This window comes from Dendropsophus ebraccatus, chromosome 5, assembly GCF_027789765.1.
Source record: "Dendropsophus ebraccatus isolate aDenEbr1 chromosome 5, aDenEbr1.pat, whole genome shotgun sequence".
Lineage (NCBI taxonomy): Eukaryota > Metazoa > Chordata > Amphibia > Anura > Hylidae > Dendropsophus > Dendropsophus ebraccatus.
In genome coordinates, this window is record NC_091458.1 from 106582019 (window position 1) to 106609421 (window position 27403).

Below are 27403 nucleotides of genomic sequence, written 5' to 3' on the forward strand. Positions count from 1 at the left end.
GCCACTGACCCTAAGGGGCCTATTCCACGGATTATTCCACAGCCGATCATCGCTCAGTGGAATAGAGAAAACGATCAGCCGATGATCGTGTCATCGGCTGATCCTTTATTTAGGCCCAAACCTAAAATCATCGGTCACCCACCGCGCATCGCTGCGTGGAATAGCAATGCAGGGCCGGCGACCAACGATTCAAGCAGCATGCATTACCTAGCAGGGCTTCTCCTCCGCTCCGTCTCCATAACGGTCCTACGCGCAGCAGCAGCTTCGGTGCTGCCTGACTGAGCTGTCAGACCGCTGAGCCAATCACAGGCCGGGACTGCCGTGGCCAGTGATTGGCTGAGCGGTCTGACAGCTCAGTCAGGCCACTCTGGAGTTGATGCTGCAAGCGGGACCAGGATGAAGGCGGAGCGGAGGAGAAGCCCTGCTAGGTAATGTATGCTGCAAGGGCTGCAAGGACATCGTTAACAATGTCCCTGCAGCCCTCGCTCAACGATATCGGGCCGTGCAATAGGCCCAGTAAACGAGCGCCGATCTAGCAGATCGACGCTCGTTTACATTATTGATCGGCCCGTGGAATAGGGCCCCAAGTGACACTTTTAGACTGCAATATAGAGCCTGCTTCCCTTAAAGATGCCAGATCACACAGCATTGCTAAAGGTATTCACATACATTCCTTTAGTGCTGCTTTTGTTATTGGCATTTGCCTTTTCCCTTCAATAGAAAGTAATTACAATGTGGCTCTTTCATCTTAATTCAAATAACATTTTGGGATAGAAAACTAAAGATAACTTTTATCAAGAAACCTTTATAATACCAAATACAATGTACATAGCTAATAACCTTCTTTATATTTATATGGAATTAATGTATGGACTATACCATATCCTTATCCCTGACTATGTGGAAGAAATTAGAGAATCGTGGTAATGTTTCAGGGGAAAGAGAATAATGTTGCATAGTCCAATTACTAGCAATTACTATTAGATGTTACAATGTCACATTTGTTAAAGAAGCACTCTACATTATTGCAGAATTTCGTATTATTATAGAATAATACAGAGGTTCTGATTTATAACTTATCCATTTTAGCCACCCTGGTATTCTATAAAATTGTGAGATATAAGTATTAAGTTGGACAAGGAGGGGTTTGGGCGCAGCCAGGATGGAACTGATAGGTGATGTTGTAATTATGTACTTCATAGGAGGTCATCTGACCCAGAACAAAGACCACTTCCTGTGACATATAAAGCCAAGTAATTTTCTGGAGGTCTGAGTGCTCATCACATGACCCAGGTACAGTAATGAATCATATGGGTGCAGATGGGCAGGAATGAAACAGATGGCACTGTGGGAATACTGTATGTATAGTCAGTTAAATAAATAATAAAATCATGACATCAGTTATTTCTGGTTACATAAGTAAAAACAGTGCAGAACCGCTGGTGTTATGAAATCATATCATAAAAATAAAAATGTATGCACTATGAAATGTTCTGCATTCTACCCTCATCTGGTGAAGAATATGGCAGCCATCCTTATTGTGTACCGCTTAATAGTACATTCTCAGGAGGACTCCACAGTAAAATAACTACAGGTTACATATACACACAGTAGGCATTTTTGTTGCAGCAATTGCATTAAATTATGGCAGACTAAGTAGACATGTGTTTATTTTACGTGTTGCTTATTGCTGCATCTTTACAACAAAATCAGAAAGTATTATGTGTTCACAACATGTTAGTAAGTATTTCTGATAATCAAAATGGATTTTTAGTATGTGCCTTCATACTGGGAGGGTGGTATGGTGTAGGTTTTATTGTGCAATGAAATATATATAGAAAAACCATATACAGTAAATGTAAGAAAACACTGCTTACCATCTTTATTTCTGTTTCATAGATAAATACGTAGAAGCAGCATTTGTTATTATGGCTATATCAGAGGTCCTTGTTTTCCAGTTCTGGTGACTCTGGGCTCGAGTCCAAGTCACTGATTGCCTCCTTATTTACAAATGTGTTCCCCAAAGATATGCTGTGTCTTGGTTTCACTGGAGCCAACTCCGACAAATTGATGTTATCACTCTTCACAAGAGTTGTCTTGTCCATGTTCTCTTCACTGTGCTTAGCCACCACAGCATTTAGGAAATCAAACTTCGGCGACAATATGCCCTTTTCAAAGAGATACTTTGCCAAGTAAGAAATGGCTATATTGGTTAAAAATGAAACCAGCATAGAGAGAGTTTTAAATGGAAATCTCTGTAAGTATATATTATTCTTGTCCACATAGCAGCCCCCATAACAAATGAGAGCCTGAAGGTGTAGATATGGTTCTCCTCCGCTTATCCTTAGAAAAAGCCCAAGAACGTACCCTGATATAGAGCCATACGTATTGGTTCCTTTGATAAATAAGACACAGAGCAGCTGAGGGAAAATCACAATGTAGACCAAGTCAGAGCTCAGATACCAAAGTCCGTATACTGACTTTGCTAGTAATGCCATGGCTGTTGCACCAGCTCCAAATATAAAGACAGTGATCTTCATAACCAACGAAATCTCCATCTCTGATGCCTGCAACATAAAAAGTATATATATAATATTATATACATATCTTTAAATTCATAGGACTCACAGTTTACTTAGCAATTCAAGAGAGTAAATGGAGCCACTCTCCATAGTTGTGACGCTCTGTCAGACTTCCTGTGTTTAGTCTGTTTTTTTTTTCAGTCAGCACAAGTCTGAAAATCTGCCTTCAGGAGACTGGACCTGGATTACTGGTAAGTTCAGCTTTGTTCTTTTAGCATGATAACAAGAAAAAAAATGAATGTGTAGTGCACACTTGCTTTATATCATATCTACTGTTGATTTAAAGGTCATCAGAAACAAATGGAACCACTACCTATATTTTAAAAAAATCTTTTGCATTTTACAGTTTTGACACTAAGCCTAATAATGTGCTGTAGAAATCACTTTTTAGCAGTCTCCTTATCACAGACAGGATTATGATGAAGTATCATAATATGATAAAGTGACAATGGTATATAGATAATAGGTGATCCACCATTCACAATAGGTGATGGACACAGCTCCCCTCCTCCCTTCTTCCAGCTCAATGACCTCTGCACAGGTGGCAGAGCATTCCTAGAACACTTTCTCATAAAAGTCAAATTTTCTCCATGGTTCATGAAGCAGTTGTAAAGCATATCTCTAAGGGCTGTTAAAAGTAGCACAGAATGACTGTTCCCATAATTATTTACAGAAAATAGTAGAAAAATAAAATCTACCATTAGAAAATAAACACAAATAGGAAGAAAAGAACATGTATCAGTATGTGAAAACTATACTATATATTAGTGGAAAAGATTAGGTAATAAGTAGTTAGGAAGACAAAATGAAACATTGAAGGTAAACCTTTGCTTAATGTGACCCATATTATTTAGTTGTAATTTAACAGCAATTATATAATTTAAAAAATTTTTTTTTTTTATTATTATGGTAGCTTTTATCTTAGAACTATGACCAGGGCCGTCTTAACCATTGGGCATGGTAGGCGGCTGCCCGGGGGCCCATGCGTCCTAGGGGGCCCCTGCCCTGTGTCATATTCCCTGGCCCTTTAACTGGGAGTGCTCCTGATCAGCGCTGGTATATAGGGGCTGTGCACAGCTCGCTCTTGTGGCCGGAAGCTGCATTCTGCTTCCGGTCACTAGAGGTCTCTCTCACCCCCTGCATTCCCGTGCGGAGCAGGAGAGTGACGTCGCCAGCAGAGCCCTGAGAGGAAGGAGAAGCTGGAGGCCTGAAGCACAAAGCCTGAGTGAGTATGTGCTGATACCAGAGGGGGGAGGCTAGCTGCCAGGGAAGGTGTTAATCATGGGAGTGCTCTCTGCAGGGATGCAGACAGGGCCGTGGGTGAACTGGTAAACAGGGAGGGGGAGAGATCGGGGGTGTAACTCCTCTGAGTGTATATATATCTCCATTCAGTGTATACAGCAATGTATTATATACTTATCCTCCTCCTGAGTGTGTATATATATCTCCATTCAGTGTATACAGCAATGTATTATATACTTATCCTCCTCCTGAGTGTGTATATATATCTCCATTCAGTGTATACAGCAGTGTATTATATACTTATCCTCCTCCTGAGTGTGTATATATATCTCCATTCAGTGTATACAGCAGTGTAATATATACTTATCCTCCTCCTGAGTGTGTATATATATCTCCATTCAGTGTATACAGCAATGTATTATATACTTATCCTCCTCCTGAGTGTGTATATATATCTCCATTCAGTGTATACAGCAGTGTATTATATACTTATCCTTCACCTATCACTCCATTGTTGTCTCCCTGTATACTGTATAATACAATATACAGGGAAACAACATGGTTCTCATATATAATAGTCATGTTGTTGCCCCTCTGTATATATGAGACATGTTGTTTTGCCCTTCTCTATATATGAACCATGTTGTTTCCCTGTACATTGTATTATACAGTATACATACAGGGAAACAACATGGTTCTCATATATAATAGTCATGTTGTTGCCCCTCTGTATATATGAGACGTGTTGTTTTGCCCTTCTCTATATATAAGCCGTGTTGTTTCCCTGTATACTGTATAATACAGTATACACAGACTCCCTGTATTATACAGTATACAGGGAGACAACACGGCGTATATGCAGAGGGACAGCAACATGTCTCATATATAGAGAGGGGCACCAATATATATTAATTAGGCTTTTACCCACCACCTGTATACCCCACATATACCTGTACCCCCCATATATATATATATATATTTGTACACATATATCACTATTATAGGCTATATAACCACCTACCTACTGCTCCACCCTTATACCTGTATCTATATGGTAGATAAATAGGTGGTAAGGTATATTGCCTGTAATAGTGATATACTGTATGTGTGCAACATATATGACAATCACTATTATAGGCAATATACAGTGGTGCCTTGGATTACGAGCATAATTCGTTCCAGGACCGTGCTTGTAATCCAAATCACTCTTAAACCAAAGCAAATTTTCCCATAAGAAATTATTGAAATGCAGACAATTGGTTCCACACCCAAAAAATAATGATTTATTATTCTGAATAACATGTAAAACAGATGAAACAAACATATTGTGATATTATAAGTTACTGTACAGTAATGGAGTGGATGGGAAACACAAGGGCTGACAGAGACTGCAGGGAGCATGAAGGAATGAGCAGGACAGATGGGGGCACATACATGCAGCACTCTCTGTCCGGGGAGAGAGGGGTTACAGCTATGGAGAGATTACCCCCACAGTCCTGTCCCCTGATGTAGGCCCCAGCCTGAAGTGGATCTGCTATGATTTGGCAGGTGAGGGAGACTTCCTGGGTCAGAGTACAGAGCTGTAGACCCCGCTATTCAGACCATGTCCCTCCTCCACCCGCCCTCCCACCCAATACAGGGAGCTCTTAAACCAAAACAATGCTCTTAAACCAAGTCACAGTTTTGAAAAACTGTGAGCTCTTAAACCAAGTTACTCTTAAACCAAGGTACCACTGTACCTTACCAGATAAGAGGGGCGGCGGCTGCTAGGGGGGGGGGGGGGGGGGTTAATTCGCACCTCTGCCCAGGGGCCCATAATGCTGTTAAGACGGCCCTGACTATGACAATACTTATCTAGAAGCTGACATTCCTCATGAGTAACTTACATTTTGTCTAAAAGAAAGTTGATAGATATTCCTGGCAAACATAGAGCTAGCAGACAAGATTGAAGAGTCAGCGGATGACATCACAGCGGCAGACACGGCACCAAGTCCAAAGAAGGAAATGTAAGGAGGACACAGATACTGAAGAACAATAGGCAGAATCATATCGGTTTCATTTCTGCTCTGTGGATCAGGTAAACCATAGGCAGTTTGATTCCATTCTAAAAAAACATACAAAAAAAAAAGAACACTTTGTTAGAAATAAAGTAAAAGCTGCATTTGGGTGCTGTAAGAAAGAGTAGTAGTGTGTTGCAGCTTTAGGCTATTTTTGGCGCGGTGGAACAATCACATCGAATACGATCCGGCCGGGATCCCGTACAGGGCCGGAAATAACTGACATGTCAGTTTTCTGCAGCCGCAATTCAATGAATTGCGGACGTAGGAAGCCATGTCAGTTCACACTATGAAGCGAGCTGTGACCCGGCCGGGGTCACGGAACGGCCAGTTGTTCATGGTGTGTGAACATAGCCTTAACCTGGTTGGTAGTTATTCATTAATTTTTATCTGTGGTATAGCTGTGGTTTTTTAGTCATAGTTGAAGCAATCATTTATGATGGAATTGTATTACAAGGATGAAGGACATTTCAGATAAATCAAACATTTCACACAGCTTGAATAGTATAGCTGTTATAGTAACCCCTTCAGGACTAGGTCATAAGAAGAGATGAGCGAATATCGAGCATGCTCGAGTTTGCCCGAACCCGATTGTTCAGCATTTGGTTAGTGGTGGCTGCTGATGTTGGATAAAGCCCTAAGGCTATGTGGAAAACATGGATATAGTCATTGGCTGTATCCATGTTTTCCAGACAACCTTAGAGCTTTATCCAACTTCAGCAGCCACCACTAATCAAATGCCGAATAATCGAGTTTGGACGAACTCGAGCATGTTCAATATTCGCTCCTCTCTAGTCTTAAGGACTAATGGCCATTTTTGAAAAATCTGACCTTTATGTGAAAATAGCTTTGGCATGAGTCATTATTGTATTGTTTTTTATACTATGCTAGTGGTACATTTTGGTCAACACAGTTAGCATCTTCTGTAAAATGCATAAAATAATAATTAGTTAAATTTGTAATAATAATTCCTTTATTTATATAGTGCCAATTGATTCCCCAGCACTTCACACAGATTTGTCCCCCTTGGGGCTCACAATCTAAAGTCACTAATTTGCTGCTGAAGCATAGTAAGAATGTTGCTAAACTTAGCTATTCACACTGTTACAGCTATTACAAAATGTGTTTTCTCACATGTAAACCATGTACTTACAGTAAGCAAGGCAAGAAGTGCCACTTCTATGAGACAGTCTTCCATGACAGTTATACTTTTAGGTTGGACCAGAGGTCTCACAAAAGATAATGTGGTTGTAGCCCGCCTGTTGATCTGTGTGGGGTGAGTGTTACTGGACACTATGAGCCAATGTCTGAGTTTAAGGTACACTGAATAACCTACGCCACTGATGTAGTGAGAGGTCTAAAGTTGCAAGGTGTAACAGCCCAGAAATAAAACCCAGACTATCTACATTAAAGTGTCCTATGCAAGTGTTAAGAGTGCTTCCCTGCATGTGTATACAGTGTTTCTCAATATGTCCCAGAATACATTGCTTTCCCTCAGCTGTTCAACACAGTTCTCCCCACCCTGCTCACTCCCCTCCCCCAGCACTCCTGCCAGTTCCCTACATAAGGCTGTTGTAAAACATCTCATTGCACTGCAGACTTTTGCATCAGTGAAGTTGCAGCACCTGCTGCATCACTCAACACAAGGCAGCATGCTGTAATGACACGTCAGCTCAGCTTTGTCCTGCAGTCAGAACTGATCTGTGCTTAGATAATAACTGGACAAGGCTATGAATTTCTGTTTTTACTTCTGTTTTGTGCTTATGCAACCTGTCCAATAAAACTGGCAAGGAGGCTAATGTAAATGTATTCCTCAATTGTTGTATTCTTCAATAGTGATGTGCCAAGCAGACTGTGCCCTACCTTTTGCCCCTGGATAAGGTGACCTTACAAAACTGTCAACCACTATATATATATATATATATATATATATATATATATATATATCACACAAAAAGGCCACTTATATGAAAGCCAGCAAGAAGTATAAATACTCTTTATTAACCAAGACAACTTTTGTGCTGAAGCATTACCCTGTTCTAAAACTTTTATTATATGACTGTGATAAAACTTTTGTTAGATATAAATCTAAAAATAAGTTAACAACGCTTATTGTTATTTAGAGCCTGCAGAACTCTGGACATAACATAAACCACAATGATAATGACCGCTGGTTAAAATAAATATAGAAGTCCCCCACCAACAAAATGTTTAAGTGCAACACCGCTGTTATCAGGGGAAGAGGCCTTGTTAGGTTGAGGCCTTGTGCTAGAATACAAATACAAAACATAAAGCATTCCCCCATAAATCTGCCCTCAGTACTTCATAATCAGAATGAGACATATTTATTAAAAAAGGAAATACAAAAATTATGCACAGTATTCAAACCCTTTCCAATGACATTTGAAATGTAATGAGATGTTTTTACACCTTGATTGGAGTCACCTGTGGTTAATTCAGTTGATTGGACATGAAAAAGGCTTTGGACATGAATAAGGTTTTTATAGCTGACAATACATATCAGTGCCTTCATAATTCTTAAACAGAAGAACAAGGACTCTTCTTAGATCCACCTAAGACCCTACTACCCTACTAAACTAGGTGATTGGGGGAGAAGAGCCTTTGTAAGAGAAATGATCAAGATCCCAATGGTGATTAAACCAAGATATGGCTATGTTCACACAGCGTCAAAAATAAAGAAATGGCGGCTGATTTTGATATTTTTTTAAAAAAGTAAGTTTTTGCCGCAATTTAATTGACTGCAATGGCAATGCATTGAAGTCAATAGTAAGAGGGACGTCCAATGCACACAATTGAATTGAATAACGCATTAAATAACGCATTGAATAACGAACATTTTTACCTTGGATGGCAAAATAATGATCGTTATTTTCGGACGTCTGTTGCAAACAGCGGACGTTTTTTATTAGTTGTTGACACAGTTTTTCTTTTGTCACCGTTCTTTCTCAGTTTTTACTATTAAATTCAATGGACTTTTCAATTAAGCCGCACCCAAAGTCCAATCAGTAACCCCAAACTAGTAATAATGTACAAACACCAGTCACTGCACTAAGGGGAGGCCAGGCTGCTAAATGACGTCCGTTATTTTAGACTCAACATGACGGACGTAATTTAAAACGGAGCTGAAAAAACGTTGTATAAACATAGCCTTTAGCTTTTTGGTCCTAATGTCTGAAAGAAACCAGGGACTGCTCATTACCTGCCCAATAGCATTCCTACAGTAAAGCATTACAATGACAGTATCATACACTCTTGGGGTGTTTTCCACAGCTGGGACAGGAAGATTGTTGATTGAAGGAAAGCTAAATAAGCAAAGTTCAGAGATATTCTTAATTAAACCTGATCCAGAGTGCTCTGGGTCTGGACTAAACATTCTTTTTCAATAAATCAATGGCCCTAAGCACATGGCCAAGACAAAACAGAAGTGGTAGAATTCTTTGAAAGCCCTTGGGGGACTCTGCCAGAGCCCTGACTCAAAACTAATCAAATTGGAAAGACACATAAATGGCTGTCCACTGACATTCCCTATCTAACCTGACAAAGCTTGAGGAGATCTTTAGAGAAGAATGGCAGAAAATCCCCAAACCACAAGGTGTACAAACCTTGTGGCATCCTACCTAAGATGACTAGAGGCTGGAATCACTGCCAAAGCGGCATTAGCTGAGTACTGAGAAAAATGTCTTACAGTATGCAGTAATGTCATTTTAAATAAGTTAGTAAAGGTTTCTAATACTCTGTTTTCCCCAGCGGTGTAGCTACCATAGAGGCAGACCATGCCACTGCAACAGGGCCGATGCACTAAGGGGCCTACAGGCCCCTGGCCCTTTAATTGTGAGCGTTCTTTATGAACTCTCACAGTTAAACGCTGCAGCGTTCTGACTGACAGAGTAAGAAGCCATTGGCCTCCTGCCCTGCCAGTCTCTCTTGGGGCTGGAGGCAGCATTGCACCTCCAGCCACTAGAGGCCCCCCCTTACTCATACTCATCTGGCCCAGCGCAGTCCCCCGGCATTTATTCTCTTATCTCCTAGAGCCATGAGAACAAAGGAAGTGTATGGGGGGAGGGTATGTGTAAAGGGGTGTGTGTGTCTTATACAGGATTTACGGTGTCCTGTACATTTTTTTTGCTATGGGCCCCCATGAATCCTAGATATGCCCCTTGTTTTAACATTTTCATTATAGGGTGCTGCCTGCAAAATTCTCAGGGGAAACTTATTTTAGCACAGGCCGGAAACATAACAAAATGTAAAAAAAAGTAAAAAGGTCCGAAGACTTTCCGAATATATTGTACATTCACACAAAGTAGACCATACTATATGTACCAGATTATCAGGTGATTAGATACAAAAAACATAATACATTATTATTACTGGAAGTATTTAACGTGAAAAATGTTTCTTATACATTGAAACTTTCAGTACCTGTGGAAGCTCCTATTGCACCAATAAGAATTGAAGGAATAGCCATCAGTAAACATCCAAAGGCAGCTAAGATAGAGAGAACTTGGGCATAGGTTGCTGAAGATGCTGATAAGACCCTTTGGAAATATGCCTGCCAGGGGATCCCTCCTAGAATCTGGAAAATTAAAAAAATGAAACATATAGCATAACTACTGTATATAAGCAAGAAAACAGACACTGGCCCCACTGACATCAAAAATGTGCCCAATCCTTAGAAATCACTTACAGAGAAATAAAGTCTAATTCAAAAAGAACAAATTGTGGCACTCACTATGTGTAAAACGTAATCTTTATTTTTTCATTACAATATGGTAGCAGGTCAGTTGATGCAGTTCCCAGCCAAATGGGGCAACAGCTGTTTCATGGTATGTGCCCATTTCTCAAGCCTGGCAGGACTGTTTATTCAGTTTATTCGGGGCTGCCATTTTACTCTGTCCCAGAGGTCAGACCCCCACTGATCTGCAAGTTGTCTCTTATCTTAGGGACAGAGGATAACTTGGCCAAATGAGAATACGTTTGAAGCCTGCAGCTAGAATGAAGCTAGCAGGAAGGGCTGCCAATACAAATATGTAATGTACATGTTTTATCAAATAGAGATATTTGCTGATTAACCCCTTCACATCAGCAATACGTATATATATGTTCCTGCTGCGCATACCAAGTGCAGCAGGAACGTATATGCACGTTCCTGACTGTGAGGGGCTTTTGATGTGTGCGGGACCGCTGCAGTGTCTGGGGATCACAGCATAATGATAGACAGCTGCGATCCCGGAGCTGCTTGTCATTAAACCCCTGCGATCTATAGCGATCGCGGCGTATAAGGTACTCAGTGACAGGACAAGCTCCTGTCACTGAGTGATGGGGACCCCCGCAGCCATGCTGCGGGGGTCACGATTGCTTGTCACTTACCTCCGTCCTGACAGATGGGCGACCTTTGTATAGTCTACTCTACCGATAACACTTATCTATGCCATGCTATGGCAAAGCATAGATCGGTACATGCAATCTAATGATTGCATCTTTTAAAGTGTTTAAAACAAATTTAATAAAAAAAGTTTTTAAAAGTATTAAATGACCCTTTATAACCCCCCTCGATAAAAGTTTAAAATACCCCCTTGCCCATTATAAAAATAAAAATAAAAATAAAATAAAATCTCAATGTGAAATTAAGAGAATTGACTCTTCAAATACAGTGTCATCCTGAAGATGACATTGAAGGATTCTTTCTTCATACTATGCCCTTTTAACAATTAAACAGAAGGAAGGGTTCTAAAAAAGTATTGTTTACCAGAAGCAAGAAACTGTCAATCCAAGACCAGGCATCTTCCCTCCTTATGCTTCCCAGCCAAGGTTCCTTGTAGACTTCTTCTACAGCTGTCACCGCAATGTCTGTAACTGCAGGATGAGTCATAGCGAAAGGTACACTGATCCACTGCAACACAAAGAGCCAATATGTCTGCAATGACACGGGTCTTATACATTGCCATATTGCGTAATAAAAACAAAAGGTAATGTCTTATATGTGATGCACATGACAGGGACAGACCCTCCATTCCTAAACAGTCAATGAGCTTAATAGCAATATAAACAACTAATATTTGTGTAAATACATAGCTAGATAGATGAAAGTATATATAAATTTGCTATATACAGGACATCTCTACAAACCCATCTCATTATTAAACTAAAATCTATGTTAGCAATATTCCCCTACACTTATATATCAGCAAGTAATTGAGCTGATATTGCAGCCTGCCAGCTGGGTTCTTTGCTATTACTTTTCCATAAGGGACCATTGGAATAACAAGAATCATATCCATGACTAAAGTACCCATTGGAGCTATTCAATTTATATATATTTTTTTCTTTTACAGATAATTAAACTTAATTTGTATACTGGGTACGTTGGTAGTTTAATGCCATTTTGAGTGGCAAATTAAATTTTGCTAAAATGTAATATACAAGATATGTACAGTATGCTCTTTACTGAGTCAGTGGGATTGTGATATATAGTCTCTGAAAAAAGAGATTCTTGGATTTTCTCCTATTAAAGTCTCTTTCACTGATCATTAGGAAAACTCTCTAATAAAATATAACTTTTATTTACCTTACTTAAAAACAAATGGTAACCATCAGTATTGCAAATTTAATTTCTGCAATCACATTTCTGCATCACATCATGCAAAAAATATCTAGTTCTTTATTGTCCATAGTTCATATTGCACTGTAATTATATTGTTGTTATTTCACTTTAAAGAGAACCTGTCACCCCCACGTGCAGGGGCAGAGCCCGGCCGACCCCACAGTGCAGACCCATATACCCATATACCTACAGCATTGACAAAGTCCCTTTCCTGGACCCGGTCCCGCCGCCGAATGATCCCCGTCCGAAGCCGTGCTCAACAGGGATGAGTCCGACAGCCATAGAGAATGACTGGAGCTGTCATTCTCTATGGCCGTCGGCCTCATCTTTGGTGAGTGCGGCGTTGGGTGGGGATATTTCGGTGGCGGGACCAGGTCCAGGAGCGGGACTTCGTGGAAGCGGTAAGTATATGGGTCTGCACCGGGGGGGCGGCTGGGCTCTGCCCTGGCACAGGGGGTGACAGGTTCCCTTTAATATTACAATTCTTTTTATTGCCCTTTTTTTTAACAAAAATCTTTTTCCTTTTTTTTTCCGCAAAGAATGTGGTATACACATATATATATATATATATATATATATATATATATATATATTTTTTTTTTTTACTGAAGAATAACTGAGAGATCTCATAAAATAAAACTTTTACTTCTCTTATTTTAAATGCAATTCACAAAACTTCTTATTAATAACACATACTACCATCACCATATTATACACATATACAATTTCCTGAGAAATCATAAGAATGCATTCATGAGAGAAACAGATTACTGATTTCAGGGAGACCAGCTAAATGATAACAATGCTGGCTGCTGGTTAAAGTGCTCAATGCAGTGAAATCCAAGGTGCATTGCTTCCTGGGAAACATGAATATGCAAAAGAAAGAGCCTGTGGAACCTCATTTAAGAGTCTCAAAACACAGGAACTAGCCAGATATCTCTCCGGGAAAGAACCCAGCGAAGGGGTGGCTCCTACAGGGAAATCACCAAAACCACCATATTAAATGACCCTATAAGTCAATGTAATGACAAGGGAAGAACCAAGGCCAGGTATCCATCCGCATACAGCTGTTTCGGGGTGTTGCCCCTCATCAGTGTGGAGCAGGATTCTGGCTAGGTGGGAGCAATGCCTAGTAGAGCCATAAGAGAAACAGATTGCTGATCTCAGGGAGACCAGCCAAACGATAACTTTGCCAGCTGCTGGTTAAAGCGCTTAATGCAGTGAAATCCTAGGATGAGTTCATAGAATTCCGAATCTCAGGTGGCACTTTCCGACAGCTTATTACATACTGATACTGTGCAAACCAAGAGTTTGTTTTATGTGGTTCAGTCCCGTGCAAATAGGGCGCTCTAATTAGATCATTTTTAGGCATTTTATTGTGCAATTAGATCTTTTTTGTACAAACTAGGCAATTGTTATCCTATCGCAACTCGCCTTTCGTAGCCTTACTACTTTTAAAGTACATTTATTTCTTATCTATTCATTTATGTAACTTATCTTAATCCTTAGGTTGCTCTGATTATTTTGTTAGTCCATGTTCAGATATTGCTCAACTCTATTTTAAAGAAAAAAGGAAAGTCCTGCTACAGTTACCACCCTCAGCTGTCTCCTGTTATCTGTTTTAGGCTCTTCAGGGTCTAAGAGAGTGCTGCCCATGCCACCTCCTGGTGTCTGTCCTAGGCACCTCAGGGCTGCATCTAGATGTTTGTTCTAGAGCCTTCTTGGACTAAGACATTGCCCCTGATAGGGTTACCGCTTTAGAATCGCTTTAGTCTACTGAGTCCCCAACATCCGTTGCTGTCTTAGGAGAAAATTTGATTTGATGCCACTGGTCCATTTGATATCTACTGCTGTCTTGGGGGAAAGTGTCATTTTACACTGCTCATTTACCAATATCCACTTCTATCCTAGTTGAAAATTTATATTACGCTGCTGATCCACCAGGGTCCACTGCTTTCCATGGCGGAAATTAAATCATTGAAAATTGTCATTTTCGAATTTTTGACACTGTTTCAACAACGTCTGTTAAAAAAACAAAAAACATTACTCTGTAATAGTCCCACTATTGTAGCTACTATAGTTTTGCATACGAATGAATCCCATTGGAACAGCTATTCTCGAATATTCGCGAATCTGACCCATAATTTGTGAATCAAATTTTTCAATGCTTTGCTCACCTCTAATAATTGAAACATGAGATTTCAATGTAAAGTGACTACACAACGTAAAAAAAAAAAGTAATGTGTGCTTTTAGTTTTACTTACCAATCCTACAAAGATACAGAAGAGCTGGACAACATCAGTGTAGGCAACTGAATACAGTCCTCCAACAAGGGTATAGAAGATGGCAATCAAAGCAGACACTACCACCGAAATATTGATGTTAATATCCACTATAACACTTATGGTGGCACCTTGTGAGAAATGCAAAAAAAAAATACTGTACATTTAATTACCTAAAATCATGTGAAGGCGCATGATCTGAAGCTCAATACACTGGTTTAACAGACTCCATAGGACAACTTCTTCCAATTCTGTTGCATCCATGTCATTTTATTGTATATATGCATACTGCTATTTCCTATTTCAGAGTGCTATGTTATACGTCCATCAAGTATTCTGGCATTTTTTATGGCAATGACAAAATGCAATCTGCAGAATTATTCTTGCTGTTTAAAATACCGAAACCTCGATAGAAACCTGACAGACTATTGTAAGTCAATGAGCTCTCTTAGGATTGTAAACAGATATGGCATAGCTGTCATGGCTGGGTTATGAGTGATGCTAGTGTGAGCGCAGCATTGGGCTAATCATTTTAAAAAGAAAAAATAAATATATTTTGCTGTGTCTGCAGATTATTTGTTTAGGACTTCCCCAATAATTCTCCTTGTGATTTCCCTTTCATTCCTCTCGCAGTATAGCTGAATATTTTAAACAAAACAGCTCACTCAGTATTCAGCTGACCTTTTCTCCTCCATCTTAGATTACACAAATAAGCAGCCTCTTCTACGTGATGACATATCATTGGTCCATCATGTGAGCTAGTTATAACACTCATGTTCTAAAGTTACAGTGCTAAAAATAAAGGGGCTGTCCAGGAATAAATAAATAACTGCTGTGTTTCCCCCAAAATAAGACAATGCCTTATATTATTTTTTGCTTTATTTTTGGGGGATGTCTTATCTCCCCTTCGCCACACACGACTCTTCCCTCCAACTCAGCCTCCTGCTCTCCCCTCCGGCTCAGCCTCTAGCTCTCTCTCCCCCAGCTCAGCAGCATGTCAACCGCTGTAAGCCCCCCTGCACACTCCGGCGTATGTCCCCGCTGCAGGCTCCTGGTTCTCGCCTAGGTTAGTGAGTGAGCTGGGGGGAAAGCCTGGGGCTAAGCTGGAGACTGAGCTGGGGGGAGAGCTGGGGGAAGAGCTGGGGAAGAGCCGGGGGGTGAGCTGGAGGGGGGAGCCTGGGGGAGAGCCAGGGGCTGAGCTGGAGGGGAGAGCAGGGGGCTGAGTTGGAGGGGAGAGCCGTTAGGGGGGGGGGAGATAAGACATTCCCCGAAAATAAGACATAGGGGGAGATTTATCAAAGGTTGTAAAATTTAGACTGGTGCAAACTGCCCACAGCAACCAATCACAGCTCAGCTTCCAGCGCTGGTGAAAGGAAAGAGGAGATGTGATTGGTTGCTGTGGGCAGTTGGCACCAGTCTAAATTTTACACCCTTTGATAAATCTCCCTCATAGTGGCTCTTTGTGAGCAAAAAATAATATAAGGCACTATGTCTTATTTTCGGGAAATGTCTTCTCTCCCCCTCCCCCCAACGGCTCTCCCCTCCAGCTTAGCCCCTGGCTCTACCCCCGGCTTCCCCCTCCAGCTCACCCCCCGGCTCTTCCCCAGCTCTCCCCGAGCTCAGTCTCCAGCTTAGCCCCCGGCTTTCCCCCCCAGCTCACTCACTAACCTAGGTGAGGACCAGGAGCGTGCAGCGGGGACTTACAGCGGGTGACATACTGCTGAGCTAGGTCGGGGAGCTGGAGGACGGAGCCGGGGGGAGAGCTAGAGGCTGAGCCGGAGGGGAGAGCAGTAGGCTGAGTTGGGGGGGGGGGGGAGAGTCGTGTGTAGGGAAGGGGAGATAAGACATCCCCCAAAAATAAGACATAGTGCCTCTTTGGGAACAAAAAATAATATAAGGCACTGTCTTACTTTAGCCTAGTTGGTAGGTTTGGGGGGGGGGGGGGTATTTTTGGAGTATGTTCTATTTTCGGGGAAACATGGTAAGAACATGCATGCATTATACGTTCTAAGGAGAGTAGAACTGGGAGAGTCACATTTAGAAAAGGATTTGGGTGCACTCATGGGTGCAGTAAATAGAATACAAAACAGCATGCAATGGTAGTCCCTCCTCCAATGCATCATGCTGCATAATTTACATATAAATTAAACAGAAGATTTTTGTGAAGATTCGCCTTTATTCTCAGCACCCCCTATAATATGGGAACATAACGGAAGGTGGTTACGGTCTTCTAACCGGCTGTCAGTTTTGCTTTGAAGAGATCCACGTGGCAATAATTGTGAGAAAATCCATGGTGTGTGACATATGCTTTATGCCACATTTCTTGGGAAACATTGTATTGGTTTAGATTTTAAGAAGTGGCTTGAAACATAAATCTGAGAATTTGCAAAATCATGTAACTCTCTACCTGTCTGGGCTGTCAGGTGTGTTATAATCAGAATTTTACTGGAGGCATTTACTAATAAGTAAACAATCTGTATATAATTAGTTATAGTGCATAGCATTTGTTTGTTTGTATTGTTTAGATGACTTTTAGCATCTTACAGTTTTTATTTTAAACCATCAATGTCTAAAAGTCAGAATAATGATGTCAATATTACTGTGCTAATTGTCATCATAAACAGTCTGAATGTAAACAAGCGCCTTACTGTTTCATCCAATCAGAGCACAGTGGGAAATAAGAGTAAATTATGTTTATTAGAACAAGATCGGCTTGGCCTGAAGCAGGGGAAATAGACCAGGCAGCCCATGCCAGGACCACTTGAATCAAATCTAAGTGGCAGAAACAGAGGTAAATGACTAACAATTTTGATTTCTTAGATAGATGACTCACACTAAGCCAAGTTGTTACAAGCTCTATAAAACAAAATGACACTTATTTAATATGTAAATCTGCACTGTTTGATTTATTTAATTTCCTTTACCTGTGAGATAAAAGCCCAGACCTTAGATCCCTACTTGCATTGTAGATAAGTGTTTCCCCTCTCCCCAGCATGATGTAAAGATTGTCACCTAGTTCTCTCATTTCAGCATTTCAAAGGAACATACTTAATTCATAGCTACATAAAAGAGTGCCCATGTCATTATCATTTATGCATCCACACGAGCTCTACCCATAATGTCATACATGACTGATGCTGAAATAGTGATGTCAAACATAATTTTAGTAATGGGCTGATTTGTTGCACTCCTACATCTTTATGGCTATTTAAGTCAAAAGCTTTGATACTACTAAGATCTATTTTTGAAACTGGGTCGCAAAAAGTTGTTCATTTACATAAAGTAACTACAATTAAAGGGGTTGCCCAAGATTGGTGGTCTTGGAAAAAAACAGACCTTTTTTTCAAACTGTTCCATAAACTTTATCGAGGATTGCAGCCTATATCATCTCACCTAAGATAGATACTTTATTTTAAACATAAGTTTAAAAAAAATACTAATCAGGGCTGGACTGGCCATCTAGCATCTTGCCATATTAGTTAGTCCCCACTGTGGAACGGTCTTGTTCATCTCCTAATAATGTGTTACTTTCCTGCACATGACACCCAAGGGTGGCTTGAATCCTCCCCCGTACCACCACCCTAGGCAAGTGTTGGCACTAATGCCTTTAACTATAAGCGCTCCTAAAGAGCAAGTATAGTTAAAACAGAGTTGACAGAGTGGGGAGCCTTTGGCATCCTGTCCTGCCAGTAACTATTGTGGTTGTAGGTTACAAGAGGCCACTCTCTCCCTCAGCTCCCTGATGCACAAGTGATGTTACTCGTGTACTCACAGAGTTTGGAAGAGGTTTCAGTGGCAAGATGGTTCGGAGTCCCCCCCCCTTTTTTTTTTAACAGTGGGGGAATGCATATTGGGGTGGAGGAAGTTTACTACGGTGTGGGGATTACCTCCAGGGAGATGTATACGTATGGAGGGGATTATTCCACAAGGGTAGGTTATGTACAGGTGGTTGCCCACAGGGGGGGATTAGTTACATGCAGGGGATTATCTACTGGGAGAGGATTACTTTCACATGAATAGCCTTCTGTGGGAGGTTTACCTACAGGGGGTTTGCCTACATAGGGGTATTACCTACAGAGGATTTGCCTGGGGTGATTCTCAACAGGTAGGAATTGCCTACAGGGAGATTGACTACAGGGGGATTGCCTAAGGGGGGGGGGGGCGGGCAATTACTGACAGGGGGGCTGCCTACAGGGACATTGACTACAAAGGGAATTACCTGCAGGGGAATTGTCTACAGGTGGAGAATTCCTACAATGGACAGGGCTTGCTATGGGGGGGGGGGGGGGGGGGGGGTTACTGCAGGCAGATTACCCACATAGCGGAAGGCTGTTTATGGGGGGGGGGGGGGGGCTATTTTCTATGGGAGATCCAATCTACTGAGGGGCTGTTTTTTGCCTACTTCAGACCTGATACTAATACATGCAGTGCTTTAAACAGGGAGCGGTGTTATGGGATTAACCTGCCCCCCATGCTCTCCCCTTCCTCTACTCTGCCAGAATAGAAGTATGCTTATAACAGCATGTACATGGATGTCACAGTATGTATGTAGATGTGTGCTTAAATGTATAAATGTTTTTGCATATCATATACTATAACTGGGATATTTTCTAGATCAAGACGCTAAATACTCTATACATGCATGAACTGTAATGCTCCAAATATGGGAAATATTGTAGCTCACTATAAGGGGTTAGTTTTACATTGTGTATTTGTGCGACTTGAATCTTTAAGAAATGGAAATGCAGAATACTCTAATGAATGGTGCAACGTAGCAATATTCTTTTTGGAAGCATTGCCTGCAGGTGACAGCGGCGCAGTGCTTACAGGTCTATACTACTGGTTTATGCTGTACTTCAAGTGGAACCATGCCGATTAGTTCTCCTCATAGCTTTTAGTACAATGATTCTTTTTTTTTTTTTGTAATTCCTTTAAAAGGGTCATATGTCGGCTGCATGTGTGATTTAATGCAAGAGCTTATAAGTGTGATGTCATATTTATTGATTAAATAAAAATGAAAGAACATTTTTATGTCCAGATGATGCAACATCTTTAATAAATTAACCCTGTAGGGTATATTTATATGTGGCAGACCTGTCGTGGAAGTGTCTGTGACTGTCTCATTCATCTATGTTATATAATAATAATAATAATAATAATAATAATAATAATAATAATGTTATTTATATAGTGCTAACATATTCTGCATCTCCTGATGAAGTTGCATAAAGCAATGCAATGCGTTGAACTATTTTTCCATATCTACCCATGTTTGGTTACCATCCATCTCGCAGGTTGTATGGTTCATTATACTTACCTTTACTCAAGTGAGGTGAACAGGCCAGATTGTCCATTTATTCATTGTATATTATTGTTGTTTACTAGTTTTACTTTTGCATTTACCAGTTTCTATATATCTTCTTATATGGGGTTTGGCAAGCTGGGATCAGCTGGCGGGGTAGTGATGTCAGCACCTCTTATTATAGTTGTGCTTTGTTACTGTTTTTAATTGATTTTATTTACTCTGTGCACCAATAAAGTATATTTTCTACTATCAATATGGAGTGCTGCATTTTTTAGCACTATTATTTTTCTCTGTCTGTATAGTGTCTGCATAGTGTCAGTGCACATTATAGAGCCAGCGGCTCCAGCCACACCCTCCATAGTGTGCTGTGGGGAGTTCTGATGTGGGCACGCATGGATGCGTCCGCATCACAACTAAGCGGCGCTAAAGATCATCAGCCGGGTCACGGAACGGCCAGTCTCTTCCAGTGTGTGAACATAGCCTAATACTATAAACTAGCATTAGTTGGTGCCCTCCCTAAACATATACTTATACATAATAATAGACTATGTCTATGATCCCACACTGGGAAAAAGACAACCATCTATTGGTAATGATAGTCGTAATTTTTTTGTTGTGGGAACATAGCCTTTAGGCGTTTTATTGGAAATCGGTAAAACATGTATGACATCTAATAGCAAGGTTTATGCACTTAGGTTCAGCATTACTTTAAATGGAATCAATTGGCCCAATTAGGCTTAAATGGTTCCCTGGAGCGCTGTATAAAGCTCCTGCAGCAGGCGTGGCACGTACCAGCTGCGGCTGCTGCAGAAGCTTTATACCACAGAAAAACGAGTTTAATAACCCGGGCGTGTGACAGGCAGAGGAAGGGAGGTAGTCATCTGGGCGCCTCCCCGTCCATCACTAGTCATCGCTCTCTGCCTTTCAGCACACACGGCGGGATCATTCACAGGCAGAGAGGCCACTAACAGACCTGTCTGCCTGTCAGTCATCTCCTCCGAGCGCGCTGACAGGCAGAGAGCGGTAAATAGTGGCGGGCGGGGAGCCGCCCAGATGACTACCTCCCCGCCTCTGCCTGTCATGCGCCCGGATTATTAAACTTGTTTTCTGCTGTATGTGCCGCGGCTCCTACAGGAGCTTTTTACAGTGATTTAAAAAGTTCCAGGGGTCTATAAAATAAATGGTGCTTACATTTTTTTTTTAATTTTAAAAAAGTTTAAACTTTTTTTAAAATAGTAAAACTCGACAAAGTGTAGATTGGTTGGGTAATTGACATGTTCAATTGACTTATCGGATGAATTTTTCCATCAAGCAGCTTATCTGATTTTCTGAGGAAACAGAACCGATTTGATTGTTCTGCAAATTCTATTTGTAGTTGACATATTCAGTGGGAAGGAGAAATCACATTCTGTCACATTCTAAGAGCTAAATAGAAGTTACAATGTCTTGTAGCGATCCAATGTTACAGGAGATCAATCATGGGCAAGCAGCAGATCTACAGTTTTTTAGTTGGCTGTGACATTGCCTCCATTCTAAATATAATAAGCATGGGGTTTGCATGGCCATTTTTATTAGCTACACCAGATACCATATACCTTATAGCTGCGTTCACACTACGTATAGTTCAGTCAGTATATTTCAGTCAGTATAGCAACCAAAACCAGGAGTGGATTAAAAACACAGAAAGGTTCCGTCCACACAATGGTGAAATTGAGTGGATGGCCGCCATATAACAGTAAATAACTGCCATTATTTCAACATAACAGCAGTTGTTCTAAAATAACAGCAAATATTTGCCATTAAATGGCGGCCATCCACTCAATTTCAACATTGTGTGAACAGAGCCTTTCTGTGTTTTTAATCCACTCCTGGTTTTGGTTGCAATACTGACTGAAATATACTGACTGAAATATACGTAGTGTGAACGCAGCCTAAGGGTGCGTTCACACCTACAGGATCTGCAGCAGATCTGCAGCAGATTTGATGCTGTGTTCAGTTATTTAAATGAAATCTGCTGCAGAAAATCAGCTGCAGATCCTGTAGGTGTGAACGCACCATAAATCAATAAAAGTATATAAGAACCTTACCTAAAGCAGAAAGTATTGCTGCAGCCCAGAACATCTCTCCCATTAAGGCTGGTATAAAAAGTAATCCCCCCATTCGTTTGCCATAAATCTGCTGGAAAGGGTCAAGCATGGTTACATATCCCTTGGCTCGCATGGGCTTAGCAAAGAACAGACCACCTGGAAAAAGAAACATAGCATATTTCTCTGTAGTAGATAGGTTGCTATAAGTGGATGCTGGCGTCCTGTAGCTGTAGTGTACTAACTAATGGCAACAATAATAACTCAAGTGGTATCCTGAAAGCCATTAATCTAATGTGAAAATCTCGGGACAGCTATGTACTATAATGACGCTTACACTCCCACAGCCATATACAAACAAAGCATGAAAGATTGATTAAAATGATCTACATTGTAAGCATGTTTTTCATCTTTATACCAGAATTGCAAAGCTTATAAATGCTGCAAAGAGACTGAGACTTATAGGAATTATAGTTTATTAATAGCTGGGGGCTGAAGACAATACATTTTTGCTATGGTCTCCTCAACCTATGCATAAGAAATATAGGGACCGAGTCAATATTGATTGTTTTTCGGCACAACATCATACTCAGATAACCAACAACTATTGTCAAGCATGCTTATTTCTTTCAGTGCTTCTGTAATTTGTGGGCAGCCTATAAAATATATTACAAGCCATTTCATAAAAAAGTAATAAAAGAACAATTTCTATAATAAGCAACACTTGTTGGATTACCCATACCCCATAGTGTCTGTGAGCCAAAGACTGGTAACAATAATTCTTGACCCTGTACTAGCAATTGGACAGATTCCTGGATCAACATAGTATGTCACTAGATATTTATAGTCTGTTTATTCTGTTTTCCTGCAATGACCAGCACTTAATTAGATTTCCCTACAGTATTTAATACTGCTTACTGGAAGAGTGTGTTCTACAATTTGATGGCCCTAGTGGTATATTATATGATCTCACAGTTTGGGCTCCTGAAATTGTAATGGTAGCCACAAACAGAATAGACAATGTTGGCTTTGCTGTGTTTATACACCCACTAATGTTTCCTGATAGATTACCCATGCATATGACATATTACTATGACTGATATGACTGATGATACATACTATACATAATTGATATTACAACTTAAAAACATTTGGAAATATATTGTGTGACCAGAAGTAGGGTCAATCTGTTTGGCCCGTCCGCCAGATAGCATTGCGATCTTATTATTGCTTTTGTGATTTTTCTCTTGCAGTAATTTTTTTTAACTCACTTTTGGATTTATCTTACTATTTTTGGTATCACGGGCACTTGCACTTTGTGGCACTTGACAATAGGGTCAAATCTTTTCATATATTTGCACTTTGTACTTTATACATTTTTTATTCTTGATATCTCTGTATTATCATGTAGGATGGACCAGTTTACACTGTGCAATATTTTGGCCAGTGGTAGGAGGTTTTTTTTTAATGGTTTTAACTTTGAATAAAGTATATGGATAGTATTTTGGAGATGCATACCTTTCTTTTCTAGACAGTTTTTCTTCTTGTTTACATGTGATTGTTTTCAGTCTGGATGGACTAACACTATATTTGGATTAGTGCCTGCCTAAATGTATATATTGCCATAAAAGTTGATAACAACATTGGCTTTTAGGCTGTTCCTTATGCAGCTCCTATTATAAAGTTGTTACGCTGTCATTTCAATTATAATTCTGTTATTGTCGACCACAGTATTTAGAGGCAATGCTGAAGGTCAACAAACAGGCAGTACTGCCACAGTTTAGCATCCCATGAATGATGAAGCGCCCTATGCTTAGACTGTGACGCTGGAATGCAATACCTCCAGATATTTTTCTAAACAATTATTTATCCTATGTGAAAAACGTGTATCTTGGATATTTTTTGTCTGCCTTTATTGCAAGATAAGCAGATTTTTCAATCAATTTTCAGCATCATTTTCTTCTAATAGGAACACCATTGCATTATCTTTGATATGTCCTGAAACTAAACAGCACACTGCATTCAAGGCCTGAAAAGGTTATAGAAATGCAGCATCTCAATGGAACACTGATTAGATATGTCTGGTTATTAAATTAGCCATGCATTAACCTCGACATCTCCCTGAGATTCGTATTCCTCAGCCTTGATTTGATTTACGGATAACCATAGTTAGTTTTGACCGAGACAAATATCAATAAAGGTAATTCAATTTTGACTTACCTACGATAAGACTGAGCGAGTAACCAATGGGTGCCTGAGCCCATGCCAGCCCATACCCTGAAACATACACTGCTTCTGCTGTTCCATTGATGTATCCGCCACCAACCCATGTCGCTAATGAATTGATGTAAGAAAAAGAAAAATTATCAGCCTAAATTTGAAAACGAGACACATAGGAATATTGATAATAGTTAGGAGGGCACATGCACAGTAATTATAACCTTCATAAGTGTAACCCTTTTATTTGTGTATTAATTAAATAATTAATGTTAATTTCATTCATTAAAAATTCAAGACCTTTCAAGGCACAGACACACTTTGGATACGAGAAAACATGTTAAATAAAACCAAACCAAGAAAACTATTTTAGTGCATGGGTTAATTGTTTACTTGTAGAGTAACTGCATAACTACAGTGTCCATTTAACATTACACAAGTCTAGCTGAGCCCTGGCAAAGTAAACACGGCTGCAGTTAATCATGCCATCATTAACAGACATTACCCCACAACACATAATGCAGCTATATTTAAAAGGGAAGGTAGAAAGTAATGAAATAATACACAATTAGCAATCTCATAAATGCACAGTCTGTTTAATGTAACTATGGTGCAGATAGAGATAATTGAGGAGTCAGCAACAGAGATGAAGCTTCATATATTCTCTGATCTGTGACTCTTCAAGACAGGAATCAGCCTAATTTGCTGTGAATGTGGAACCAGGTGCATCAATTTTACCATCTCCACTCATCAACATGACGGGCAGTAAAAATTAAGTGGTAAAATCTGAAATTGATGCCTATGTACCTTGTTGGTATCTGAGTGGTTTGCCAAGTAGCAAGTCAATACAGATTTACTTAATGAATCCTGGCTCCTTACAATGATGGTATATCAGTCCTATTAGCTGTTAATAGAAAACTTCATAAAAACATTACACAAAGACAGTAAATCCTCACCTGTAGTAGTAAAAGCTCCAACCAGGAGTCCTATATCTCTTCCACCCACTATAATTCCTTCCCTGGGATCTCCATCGCCCCGTGAGTTCTTAGTTCTCCAGGCAGCCCAAATACCCACAAACAAGATAGCCAAATAGAAAAGGATTATTGCCACCAGCCCCTCCACATGGAAAGCCATCTTCTAGAGCAAGGTATAGTTATTTCATGAATGTCTCTATATGGTTAGAGCACTCTTTTCCTCTGTACATGGAGAACTAAAGAAGAAAAAGAAAAGAAAATCAACTTCCCATTCCTCCTGACTCACTACCTTTACGTACAATAATATCCATGTAAGAAGTCACAGGAACATATCAACAAGTCAGTCACCTGTAAATAGCTGCTCCTCTCTGCCTGCACTGAGCTCCTAGCATCATCAATCACTCCTGCTGCCTCACAATGCTATGAGTTCTTCTGTATCATTCCACCATAAAAAGGAAGGAAATTGTATTTTACTTCTACTGGCTGTATTACTGGCAGGAAATATTATTGCAACTTCATGATTTGTGTAGGTATCTCACATTCTGCTAGACTGCTTTACAAATGCTATTCTATAGTAAGATATTTACTTTAGTGATTCTTCCTAATGTCACAATCCTATCATCAATACTAACATTTAATCCTTATATAATACACACAAAAATAACAGTGTATCAGATATTGGAAACAAAAGGAGAAAGATGACCCTGCCCATCCCAGCTTCTATAAGATGGAAAGGTTACATCTGTTAGTAAAGTTACACAGATGTCTCTTTTTTTCTTATATAAACATATTATATAAATATGTTCTTGATAATAAACAGGTACATTTCTTATTCTTAACTTTGCTATAAGTTGAGGGATATTTTAAATAGCAAATAAACATTTAGAAAGTACCAAGCTATTGCCAATCTAGAATACTCACATTCTGCATAGGTCATCAAACACTTGTTCAAAGGGCTCTCATCATTCAGCAGCAACCTCCAAGTCACAGTCTGTGCCCACTCCCTGCTCTGCTTCTGGCTGCACACACCCTGCTTCATGAGCAGAAGCACAATCCCCCCGCTGCTTCTATGCTCCACTATTCACTTCTCATTGAAGTATAAAGAAAATCCACCCCCTGAGAGCTGCAGTCTGCTTTCCTGTGTCAAATCATACTGTCAAAACCCAGGGAAAATGTATTTTTTTTTTTACTCATGAAGGTGGTGGATATGCATTATATATGTACAAAAATATAGAACCTTGTAATTTTTCTCCAGCTACTGTATTGTGCATATGAAGGCATTGCTACGGTGGAGCTGTCCTAGGTCCTGAGCATAGCTGCAGTACATGAAGCCACTTAATTCAAACTAGTAGTCACTAGCCTTGTAAACAGTGTTTAGTCATATGCCTATAGCGCTAGATATAGGTATATCTTATGCCCTCTATTTAATTTTTACGTGGCATACCATAACATTGCTCTTTTAAGCTTTGGCTCACATTTATAGTAGAAAAGTTTTAGTCTTACCTGTGGAATAATTGAATGATGGACTTTTCTTTCCAGTTCAGGGAATCCTGCTCCTACATAACTTCTCCACTTCTTTTAATGTCTTTTTTTTTTTTTACATAATATTTGATAGTAAATATTATTATACGCCTATAAGGTATTTAATAGAGCATGCCTTTACCAAACTGCAATCCATGGAGATGGTCTTGGTTTTGTTAAAAGGAAATTCTTATAAAGCTGGAAGTTTGTTCGTCATAGATCAGTTGCTGGACGTCAGAAAAATGCTATGTGGCTTTTGAGAGGTATAAATGAATAATTATTGGGAAAGAGTTATGGGGGAAGGGGACGTTTATAGGAAAGCAATGGTGTGAAAAAATGGTGTGGTGATAAAAATAGGTATAGACATCACCAGAAGCTTAAAATAAACCAGGCACACCAGAAAAAATCCACGTCCATTCCTGCATGACTTTTAATGAATCTTATGGGCATGACGCACTGCAGAAAGCTTCTCCGCCTCCTCCATTTGACTGATTGATGGAGAGAGGTTCGTTTCCTC

At 40.1% G+C, this 27403-nt stretch overlaps 1 protein-coding gene across 1 annotated transcript; it reads right to left on the reverse strand.

Moving 5' to 3' along the window:
* Positions 1-570: 570 nt before the first annotated feature.
* Positions 571-26370, reverse strand: SLC5A7 (solute carrier family 5 member 7). The gene is made up of 10 exons (XM_069972411.1): positions 26287-26370; positions 25714-25797; positions 25348-25601; positions 24395-24508; positions 22178-22333; positions 14768-14916; positions 11649-11792; positions 10322-10475; positions 5711-5928; positions 571-2567 (listed from the first exon to the last, which is right to left on the reverse strand). The coding sequence occupies exons 3-10, from the start codon at positions 25523-25525 to the stop codon at positions 1938-1940; spliced, it is 1743 nt and encodes a 580-aa protein (XP_069828512.1). The 5' UTR covers positions 25526-25601; positions 25714-25797; positions 26287-26370; the 3' UTR covers positions 571-1937.
* Positions 26371-27403: the final 1033 nt, after the last annotated feature.

What these genes read in the sequence shown, in the direction of transcription:
- SLC5A7 (XM_069972411.1), bottom strand. Translation starts at nt 25,525, where the DNA reads ATGGCTTTCCATGTGGAGGGGCTGGTGGCAATAATCCTTTTCTATTTG. An exon ending in AGCAATACTTTCTGCTTTAG is followed by an intron (nt 14,917 to 22,177) that starts GTAAGGTTCTTA and finishes ATTTCTCACAAG; the next exon opens with GTGCCACCATAAGTGTTATA. An exon ending in TTGACAGTTTCTTGCTTCTG is followed by an intron (nt 10,476 to 11,648) that starts GTAAACAATACT and finishes TTAATTTTCCAG; the next exon opens with ATTCTAGGAGGGATCCCCTG.